This window comes from Lampris incognitus, chromosome 3 (genome assembly GCF_029633865.1).
Source record: "Lampris incognitus isolate fLamInc1 chromosome 3, fLamInc1.hap2, whole genome shotgun sequence".
Classification (NCBI taxonomy): Eukaryota; Metazoa; Chordata; class Actinopteri; order Lampriformes; family Lampridae; genus Lampris; species Lampris incognitus.
The window spans coordinates 6,579,823-6,590,693 of NC_079213.1; the positions used below are offsets into that span (position 1 = coordinate 6,579,823).

Here is a 10,871-nt window from a genome sequence, read left to right on the forward strand (position 1 = left end):
CTGACGGTGACGTTCAAGGGTGACCTCCAGTGAGGCAACCAAAACCTGAAAATACAGTGTTCAACATGGCGGCATTTCCCCTAAAAGACAGTGTTGAATGACCGGACGCTGTGGAGAGGTGTGGTGTGATGATTCCTGCAGCTCTCTGAATGTTGGCATGCTGGGGATTTTTTGGCAGTTTTCACATTTTACTATAGATAACAGAGGAGCGGCACGGTGGCGCAGTGGTTAGCGCGGTCGCCTCACAAGCGAGAAGGTCCTGGGTTCGAGCCCCGGGATACCCTGTTGTCGGGGACATCCAAGGTTGGACTACCTTGAGGGTCGTCCCGGGTCGTCTTCTGTGTGCAGTTTGCATGTTCTCACCGTGTCTGCATGGGTTTCCTCCCACCGTCCAAAGACATGTAGGTCAGGTGAATCGGCCGTACTAAATTGTCCCTAGGTGTGAATGTGTGTTGGTGGGGGGGGGGGGGCAGTGATGGCCTGGTGGCCTGTCCAGGGTGTCTCCCTGCATACCGCCCAATGGCTGCTGGGATAGGCTCCAGCATCCCGGCGACCCCGAGAGCAGGATGAGCGGTTTGGATAACGGATGGATGGATAACCGAGGATGGAGGCCTAGAGATAGCAATGTCGAATCACAACGATTACAATATTTTTGATATTTGAGAGAACATAAACTGAATCAGCGGGAAGACGTCACAATATCGAACCTCTCGGTTCGATACTACGGCCGATTTCCAGCCCCGATTTCTACCGAACAAACAGTTAGCTGGTGAATGAAAGCTGACTTTCGCCTCCTCCCTCACCGCCAGCGGTTCTGTATGAGCGTCTCGCCTCCGCGTGCGTTAAAACCGTTCTCCTCTTGTCGTCTGCCATCTCAGAAACCTGGTGACAACACCACCCTGATCGCCATCCTGGCCTCGTGCGGCGTCCTGCTCATCATGATCATCATCCCCGCCATTTACGTCTCCCACCATCGCAAGCCCTACAACGAAACACAGGTAAACCACACCGGGGGGAAAGGTGGTGTTGTTCAGTATCGACATGAACTTGTCGTGTGTGTCCAAGCAGAAGTCCCGGAAAAGGATCTCTTCAGAAGAGTGGGGACGAACCATGGCCGGGTTCACCCACCAGGGGGCCCCGGGGCGCAAACGCACTACGGGCCCCTACCAATCTGACCATTGTCCACTCTCTGTACATTGTGTGTGTTTTACAAAAGCGTGGGTGTGGACCCATGTTGAAGTCCTACCCTTTCGGTTGATATTGTGTTGAAATTGTGCGTGTGACCGAGCCAGTTTGCACGATTATCAAACGATCACAAACCAGTTGACAATGGGGCCCCTGGGTGAAGGTCAAGGGCTCCGGGGTAGTTGCCAACTTTGCCCGCTCAGTAATACAGCCTTGGTATGACCAGTGTGTGTGTGTGTGTGTGTGTGTGTGTGTGTGTGTGTGTGTGTGTGTGTGTGTGTGGGTGGTGACCTGGTGACCCATCCAACATCCAAACGCTAAATAGAACCGAGCGGGTATCGAGAATGACGGCTGAATGAATGGCTAATGAACAACGTCCTCCTTGCTCCCACAGCAACACCTGACGGAGGAGCTGCACACGGTGGAGAACGGGTACCACGACAACCCCACCCTGGAAGTGATGGAGGTGCAGCCGGAGATGCAGGAGAAGAAGATGCCGCTCAACGGGGAGTTCAGCAACGACGGCTGGATCGTCCCCATCGACAACCTGCTGAAGGAGGACATACCCGACGAGGAGGACACCCACCTGTAGAGGCGGACGGCGGAGGAGGGGGGGGGTGGGTGGAGGAGGTGGAGGAGGAGGGGAACGAGACGAGACAGGGAACACAACCTGGCTCTCCCGAACTGAAAAAAACAAACAACAAAACCAAAAAAACGAGCAAACCTGAGAGGGACTTGTCCTCTTAAATGTCGTCGCCCATAGGAACATTTCCCCGTATTCGCCCGTCAACCCGCCAAGCCGACAGCCGGCGGTTCCACCGGAGCTGCTGGTCCGCCGTCCTTCCCAGAAGCACTTCTGTTCCCCATCTCCGCCCGGTCGTTAAGCAGCCGGATGACATCACGCTGAAGGAGACACAAAAAAAAAAAGAAAAAGACGAGCAACATCCAAACGCACGCATCGTGTCCTCAGCATCGCCGTGACAACCCAAACTGAGACACGGAAAGAGAAAGCAGAGAGACGACCCGCACCAGCGCCGGGCCTGGTTTCTGTGCCCCACGACTGACGGGCTGTTTACACAGCACGACGGCCCGCCGCCCGCCATTCATCCCCGACACCCAGATGTCCAGTCTGCTTCTTTTTTCTTTTTTTTTACATTCCGTCATGTTAAGAACTAAAGAAGAAACCCCCTCCTCACAAACACCCCACCCCCCCTCAAAAAAAGAAGAAGAAGAAGAAGAGCGGGTCATTGTTCAACCTTGTGTGAATTCTGTACTCACCATGAAAGGATATGATTTGTACACGAGGGCCTGGACGGGACAGGAGGAGGAGGGAAGGAAACGAGATGAGGTCACACATTGATTTTGGCCCCCTGATGTATTCGGCCCAGAGGGGCCAGGACACGATCTGAGGGAAAGATAGCAGCGATAGCGAAGCGGGCCGCCGCCGCCGCAGCAGCTCTACGGTGAATATTACCTACTAACTTAGAGAGACGACCTCAGGATCACTTAACACATCCTGGTGAATTTTTTTTTTTACTATTTTCTGTCTTTACTGCAGTGCCCCTGTTGTCAGGGTCGACCAAAGGCGGTGAAGCCACACTGGTACAAGTGACCATGAACTTAATTCAGAACCCAACAAGGCAGCAGCGGGGCCCGGGAGACGCTGCCGGGATGGAAACCTGTAGGGAAACGGGGATAGATAAATGAAAGGTTTCGTTTTGAAACTCTATATGTAGTTTGGGGAGAAGTGTTCCCTTCACGTTCAGTGTTCAATATTAAAGAAGAAGAAGAAAAGGGCTAAAATTGTTCGCATTTTGCAACTAAAAAGGAAAAAGTGAGAGAATATATACACATATGTGTACATATACATATATACTTACATACACACACAAATGTATATCTATACAAATATATGTATATATACATACAGATATATGTACATATATGTATATATACATGTATGTATACATATATACTTACACACATATGTGTATATATGTACATACATATATACACACAAATATATGTATATATACATATATATTTATGTATCTATACATTGTGTGGATATATAGATATGTATATATATATCTATATATGTATGTATATACATATATCTATATATATGTGTGTGTGTGTATATTTATATATATATATATATATATTATTATTTTTCCACTTTAATGCCACTGACCTTTAATTTCAAAACTGGGTGTCAATTTTTACAGTTGTGGGATATCCCACTCTGGAATGACACTTGACGGAATACTGTAAATAATCGTATAAATTTACACCTTTGTACTTTTCTGATGCCGCGCTGAGACAGGGGGCCAGTCTGAGAGGCCTCCCCATTACAATATTCACAGTATTACGTGTGCACATTTGTTTTAACATAGGCTATTCTGGATCGATTTTTCTTTTGGCTGTCAGTCGTCTGAAGTTCAGTATTTCACTTCCTTTCACTAGTCCCTGCTCCTTTTAATTAAAAGTTAATATATATTATTTTACAGTCACCAAATCTAAACCATATAGAAATTAATCTGTCACCTTATACGCACTCCAAATTTCCACCATATGAATCAATCTTGTGTCGTTTGTGTGTTTGTACACTTTTCACTTGTACTATACTTTTGACCTTTGCACCAAAGTACATACCAGTATTTTTTCTGTTTGTTTTTTATTTTTGTATTTTTGTTACGGTTTGTCTGCAGATAAAGTCAAACCACAGGGGGTCTGATACACTGGAAAACTGTAAATTGTCCCATGCCTTGTCCTTTGACCAGGGCAGCCATGTTTTCTTTGTCAGTTAATTAAATTAATTAATCAATTAGGTAATCAAGACTTGCAAATAAAAAAAAAAAACTGCTGTGTTCCCAGGTTGGTTCCCTGTTGTGTGCCTGTCGGTGTCGTGTAGGCTGGCGTGTGTGGTGTTTTGTTGAACGCGACCCAAAAAAAAATCCAAACAGGAAGGCACGAGTTAAGAAAACCTGAACAAAATACAATCTTTATTTCGTTATATACATTACGTACAATGCGATACTACAAGGCTTTCTACACATTCACGGTATCCACAGAGTAGTTCTGACCGATCTGAGAGTACCGACCTCACTCCTCCATCCCACCCGGGGGACGGAGGAAGATGGACGAGCGAGAAAGAGAGAAACGGAGAGAGAGAGAGAGAGAGAGAGAGAGAGAGAGAGAGAGAGAGAGAGAGAGAGAGAGAGCAGCTGGAATAAAATAACATCCCATCCAACTAAATGTCCATTTTTTTTCTCACCATAAATCAGCAAAAGAAAGTTTATATTTGGCATGTTTTTTTTTTGTTTTTGTTTTTTTGTTTTTTTTTACAAAGGTGCTTTCAATTGTTCTTTTTTTAAACACAGTCTTCTTCTGGCACGGAAAAAAAAAGTCCTTGAGTAAGCTCGGTAAGCCCTAAATTTTGTAAAATTATCATAAATTATATCGACTCCTTTCAAAGTTTCCTGTTTTTTTAGTTTTTTTTTAGTATTGTTTCTTATTAGAGTTCAACTCTCTCCACCAAGCTCATGTGGGAAGCAGAAGCATGAGCGAATCAATATTTTCAGACTGGATTGCAACACACACACGCACGCACACACACACACACTCATACTCCTCGCAATAACACAAATTCACGCAATTAAGAAAACAATGGTGCCAGCTTTATCTGAAAAATAAATAAAAGGGGGGGGGGAATCGACTTTCTTTGGGGAGATATTTTCATCAACTTGCAAGAAACGGACACTTCGCCAAACTGGTGTCTGTGGAGGGCTATCGGCCCCGGCCTCCCCGGCCATTTAAAAGCCAGCCTCATCCCGGGTGGGTGGAAACCAGGTCGTTGGAAGCCCCCGCGTCATTCAGCCGCTTGCCCGCACCTGCTCCTACGTCGTTAAGACGCCGACGTTTTATGGCCGATTCCAGCGGGAACGTCCGAAACCTCAGCCCACGCTCTGTGAGGATCTCCGGAATGGCTACCATGCCTCTTTGACCTCAGAGGTCGCTCCCCTGCTACCCAGCACACCATCCAAATACATACATGCAGAAGCGCAAAGCGCCGGCTACAACACCGGGTTAGCTTCTCACAGGGGTTGACCGGGTGCTGGGCAACACTGGAATCTGAACTAGCAGCAGCGGGATTTCACCAACCAGACGGTGAAACCAACCGAAACACACGTTATGCTAATCCAGCCAAAGTAGTGTTAGCCACCAGAGATTAGCGTTCACACCACTCGACACTACGGGGGCTCGACTAGAGTTATAACCCAGATCGCTTATCAGTATCGACGATTTTTCTGGCATCTTATAACGACATCTTAGTTTACAGCAGTAATTTCAGTTGGGTGTCCGGGTGGCGTGGCAGTCTATTCCGTTGCCTACCAACACGGGGATCGCCGGTTCGAGTCCCCGTGTTGTCTCCGGCTTGGTTGGGCGTCCCTACAGACACAATAGGCCGTGTCTGCGGGTGGGAAGCCGGATGTTGGCTTTGTGTCCTGGTCGCTGCATTAGCGCCTCCTCTGGTCGGTTGGGGCGCCTGTTCGGGGGGGGGGGGTAGCGTGATCCTCCCACGCACTACGTCCCCCTGGTGAAACTCTTCACTGTCAGGTGAAAAGAAGCGGCTGGCGACCCCACATGTATCAGAGGAGGCATGTGGTAGTCTGCAGCCCTCCCCGCATCGGCAGAGAGGGTGGAGCAGAGATCGGGACAGCTCAGAAGAGTGGGGTGATTGGCCAGTTACAATTGGGGAAGGGGGGGGATCCCAAAAAAAAAAACAGTAATTTCAGTTGCCAATATCCTTAAATCCTATCAAACACATTTTAAAATCTTTAACTGTCATTTTTGTGTAGCCCTGAACCATAAAAAACAGATGCACAAGTAGACAAAGAGTCCACCGCCACATCTGATGGATGAAGATTTAGTCCACTATTGGCTCTGCATTATCAATTTGTATGTAATTTTATAATTCCACTATAATTCCGTTATCCTCTTTCAGTGTAGTATTGTGTAAACTGTGTAAACACAACATCCAATTGCACGTTGTGCGTCTTGGGAGAGAGATCCCTCCTCTGCTGCTCTCCCTGAGGTTTCTTCCTATTTTTTCGCCATATTACAGGGTTGTTTTTTTTTTTTTAGGGAGTTGTTCCTTATCTGATGCGAAGGTCTAAGGACAGGATGTTGTGTTGCCGTAAAGCCCCTTGAGGCAAATTTGTAAATTTGCGACATTGGGCTACACAAATAAAATTGACTTAACTTAATGTTGTCAAGCAAGACATTACAACTGTTTTGGGGGCTTGGATAGGGAGGGATAACAGCTTTACGTGTTGCTCTCATGCTGTATTTCGGGGTGACTGGAAAGTATAGCGATCATATAAGCGCTGCATCTCAAGTGTCCTGCTGGAAGTCAAGGAAGACTGTAGTCCATCTCACTGACACATGACACAGACGGAGGACAAGACAAACCAGAACTTCAACAAGCTGCACTGATAAACTCCGACATGAAGGTGAGCAGACCGAGGAGATCTTCCTTCACTTGGAGGACCCTGGCAATTCAGCCTCCACTTCCACCCCTCCACCTCTAGGGGGCACTGTTGTGTATTCGACCCTTGCTTCTGACCCCTGTTAAAGAATGGCTAGTAAATCAAGTGTGACGTTATTACACCTGACATGATATAACGATGCTATCGGTGAATAAAAGATAATATATATGGATCAAGAGCATCAGCTTCTATACCGGTGGGCCTTCAACTAGAACAGCTTAGGGGGATCCTTCCCGTCCCCGAGTACGAGTTTGAAATGCCGACTCTTCTACCAGACTCATCACTACGATTTGCGCATAGCGTTCCCCTCGGATGGACAGAAAAAGCTGACAGTTACCACTAACGAGACTACAACAGTTCAGAATACAGGCGAACGTGTGGTCTGCATGGTTTGCATAAGAGACAAAAAGCACCCGAGTTGAAGGGGTGCAGCTCGCCAACGTCTCGACTTACATGAACCTGATAAACAGTATGAGACCCCAAATGTCCTCCATGAACTAGCCAAATCGGCACCACCTCTGCATATGTTCATGCGTGTATGTGTATGCACATGTCTGTGTGTCTATGAGTGAAATCAACAATCAGAAACCTCAATCTACTACAGGAAATGAGGTGGAGGAACTCTTAGAAACCCGGGGGGGGGGGGGGCGCGCTTCGTTTTAACCACTAACACATCACATTGAGAAGAGTTTCTGGCAACGAATCATAAGTGGCAGACCAACTTTTCCCCCCAATGAAAATGTCATTAAAACTGAATCACTGGCACCGGCGGGCTCAAATCACACACATCAATATATATATGGATATAGATATATATTAAACTTTATAGCTTAGGATCATTCCACTATTGATTCTACAAACACTATTAAAATTGCTGACTCCGCGCGGGACAACGGGGCCATTATTTTAGATTCAGGCTTATGTTGCGGGTGAATCAAGCAAAACCAACGAAATCGCGTAGGGCAGCGGCACACGCGTCACGGTCCCGGCCCCCGAACCAATACACGTTAGGCCAAAACACCTTTTTTACATGTTGCCTACATGAAAGCCCGTCCATGAAGATGTAAGAGTTCTGGTTGTGGGAACGGCTTGTTGTCTGAGCAGTTGACCAACTGACTGTAGACTAGGAGACAGAACCGGCTGATCCAGCTCTCTCTCTCGGGTTGATTCACAGATGGTGTGAAGGTGGAATGAAACGGATCCCCACTTTGCGGTGGCGCTGGCCGGTTGAGGAGGGTGGACTTTCCGAACCCGACTTTGTAAACTGCTGATACGGACCCTGTTTCAACCTAACGTCAGCTCACTCGAACCTGAACGGGCATCGCCTGGCCGCGCTTTGAGCACAGGCGCGTGTTGTTGCTAATGTACGACATTGTTTTTCTGTCTGTTAAAGAAAGTTTAATGTTCAAAATAAAGACTTTAAAAAAAAAAAAGAAATTAAAAAAAAAAGAGTGAAGAATTAAATAAGTGCGGACGACTTTGGCGTGCAAATGCTCTCCTGCCGTAAACCATCAGGAAAATAAGGAATTAAATGAACTGAAAAACCCTCATTTGGCAGTTTTTGTTACTTTTTTTCTTTTTCCGAGGGCCACGTTGAGGGGGGGGGGGTTGCCTTTGTGGGAAAGTATAAAGGGATATCAGGCCTCAAGACAACATCAAATTTAACCTCACTCTCGCCCCCCCGCCCCAAAATATGAACCCCTGGGCCCTGATCAGGGCCCTTGTTGGCCAGTGTGGTTCAGTGCTGTGACCTTGTCCGATAGGAAGTGAGTGGAAGTTGTGTGCGAGTATGCGTGTATGGGGGGCGGGGGTCACGGCTGAGTGAGATGGGCCTCACATTTGGAAAAATAACCCCTCCCCCTCCCTTCTTCCGTCCATCCATCCGGGGGAGACATGCCGGGGACCTTTAGGGTTGGGGGGCGGGGGGGGGGTTGTATGGTTGTATGGTGGGGTGTGCAGAGGAGGCAGAGCTACAGGGTGATGAGGTCCACCAGGTTCCCCTTAGGAGGAGTCATGCTGTCCGGGAAGAAGTTGACCAGCGTGTCGAAGAGCTGCGTGCGCTGGGCGTACGTCTGGTCCACGTCTGAGAAACCTGACAGAGAGACAGAGAGAGAGAGAGAGAGAGAGAGAGAGAGAGCTGAATTTGTGATATCTTTTTTAATGACATCTTTTTTCAAAATATTAAGTCACTCCTTTACAGCAACACATCCAAAAAGTTAAACCTCCATCACAGAACCCCAGATCCATTCAAAGCTCTCTAGCTACATCTATTTAGCTATACTCATGCTAGAGAGAGCTAGAGAGAGCTAGAGAGAGAGTGGATAGAGAAGACAGTGATAACAAACTGAAGAGGGCATGCAACCAGACAGACAGACGGTCACAGACACCCAGACAGTGAGGGGATGGTGGTGACCTGCGGCTGAATTCCAACAGGAAGCTCTGGTGCAGCAGATAGTAAGAGGTTAGACAAAGACCCCAGGCTCAAAGACCATGGTCACATCCGCTAAGTCCACCTCACTACACATGACCCGACACTGGCTTTCATTCAGTGGTCCTGGGGGTTAAAGCTGTCACGCCGCTTCATTTCAGCTGTTGGGAAGATTTCTTCCTCTAACGAACACAGAGATGATGCCTTAAACTTGAATTTAATTCAACTTATTTTCTTTTTAATTTTAATTTGACATCTCTTCCCTGCCCTTTACTTGCTCTCGTCTGTCCAACATGCGGCTGTAGCCTCCACTGCTATGATGATCAGTTTTTGTCTTTTGGGGCATCGGTTAAGTTCATCTGATAAAAGAGTTGTTTACCGAACGGACACGTTCTCTGTCGGATGAAGTATTCTTACAGAATATTTGGTAGGAAAAAAAAATACAAAACAAGCGTGTTGTTGATGGAAATCTGATTTGGGTCCTCTGTTGAAAGACCGAAACGTCAAAGATCAGCTTTCATGTATCTTCAAGATACCGAAAACTGAACTTTAAGGGAATTATTACTTTTCCTGGTACATGATTACTTTGGAGAATTCTTCAGTTTAACATTTTTAGACCTTATTTATTTAAAATGTTGTATTGTGTCTGAATTTCTGAGAGTTAGAGTGAGCCATCGATGACGTCAAACTCCAGGTACATGAAAGCCCACCTGGTAAAAACAATACAAGATTTACATTCGCAGGTGGATGGTGAAGACTCTTACCCAGAGGGATGAAGTCAGAGCTGGACTTGAAGAGCGCCGAGGGCAGAAGCTGGAACTAAAAAACAACATAAACATCTCAGACGCTTTCAAATATGTTCATTTTCCAGACCATGAACGCACACTAACTGTGTGTGTGTGTGTGTGTGTTGTTAGTGGGGAGGGAGGGGCAGGAGGCAGTAACGCTCTACTTGACAGAAAGCATGAGAATACCATGTTATCAGATGTATTTCTGATACCGCTCTCCCTCTCAACCTATCTCCATCTCTCTCCAGTACCTCTTTTGTCTCATCCGGGTCGGTGTGGTCCACGGTCAATGACAGGTCATTCTGCAGGTACTTAAGGGCGCTCAGCGGTTCCGACTGAGCCTTCTCCTCAAACCTGAGCATCCAGAACAAACAGATGGGAGACGGCTGTCAAACACTGGGCTGCAATTGCAAAACACAACCACTAGATGACAATATAAGCACAGCAATAACATCCTCGAGGTATCTGATTCTGTAGCTAGACTGGAGGATGGCACCACCACAGCCAGGGCATCCACTCCCCATGAGGCAGTCATGCAAAAGAGGTGTGTCTTCAAATCAAAGGCCTTTGGAGAGAGGCCCTTCAAATGGCACGGTGTATAGCAAGCCGCCCTCATCCTATCTGGAGGTAATTGATGAGGTATTGTGGTGGGCGCCGCTACCTGTACTTCCTGATGAGGTACCGGCAGTGCCGCAGCAGGTACTCCTTGGAGGGCCGACACAGCTTCAGAGACCAGAAATCATCCAGACGCATCTTAGGGGAGCAAGACTTCCCTGGGTTGCCGCCAAACAGGTAGTGCACCTGAAAACAGAACAATACGGAGTATAATAAACACTCCGCTAAACCAACCAAACTAAACCCAAATTGAATGACTACTACTAAAGTAACAAATACTAAATTAATTGAATACAGTGCCTT

The 10,871-nt window shown here is 47.0% G+C and overlaps 2 protein-coding genes across 3 annotated transcripts in view; one reads left to right on the forward strand and one right to left on the reverse strand.

The window, feature by feature from the left end:
- Window positions 1–3,269, forward strand: part of podxl (podocalyxin-like) — a 33,059-nt gene extending 29,790 nt beyond the window's left edge. The window contains exons 7-8 of one of the 2 annotated variants that reach the window (XM_056277237.1): window positions 879–998; window positions 1,580–3,267. In XM_056277237.1, the coding sequence (XP_056133212.1) occupies window positions 879–998; window positions 1,580–1,777 (318 nt within the window). In that variant the 3' untranslated portion in view covers window positions 1,778–3,267. Of the gene's footprint in view, window positions 1–878; window positions 999–1,579 lie in introns of both variants that reach the window. The other variant, XM_056277239.1, reaches the window with a different exon arrangement.
- A 4,166-nt stretch (window positions 3,270–7,435) lies between these two features.
- The window catches only part of mkln1 (muskelin 1, intracellular mediator containing kelch motifs), a 34,408-nt gene continuing 30,972 nt past the window's right edge, over window positions 7,436–10,871 (reverse strand). The window contains exons 15-18 of the mRNA XM_056277115.1: window positions 10,615–10,754; window positions 10,205–10,307; window positions 9,930–9,984; window positions 7,436–8,829 (exon numbers count right to left, since the gene is read on the reverse strand). Of these exons, the coding sequence (XP_056133090.1) occupies window positions 8,708–8,829; window positions 9,930–9,984; window positions 10,205–10,307; window positions 10,615–10,754 (420 nt within the window). The 3' untranslated portion in view covers window positions 7,436–8,707. The remainder of the gene's footprint in view (window positions 8,830–9,929; window positions 9,985–10,204; window positions 10,308–10,614; window positions 10,755–10,871) is intronic.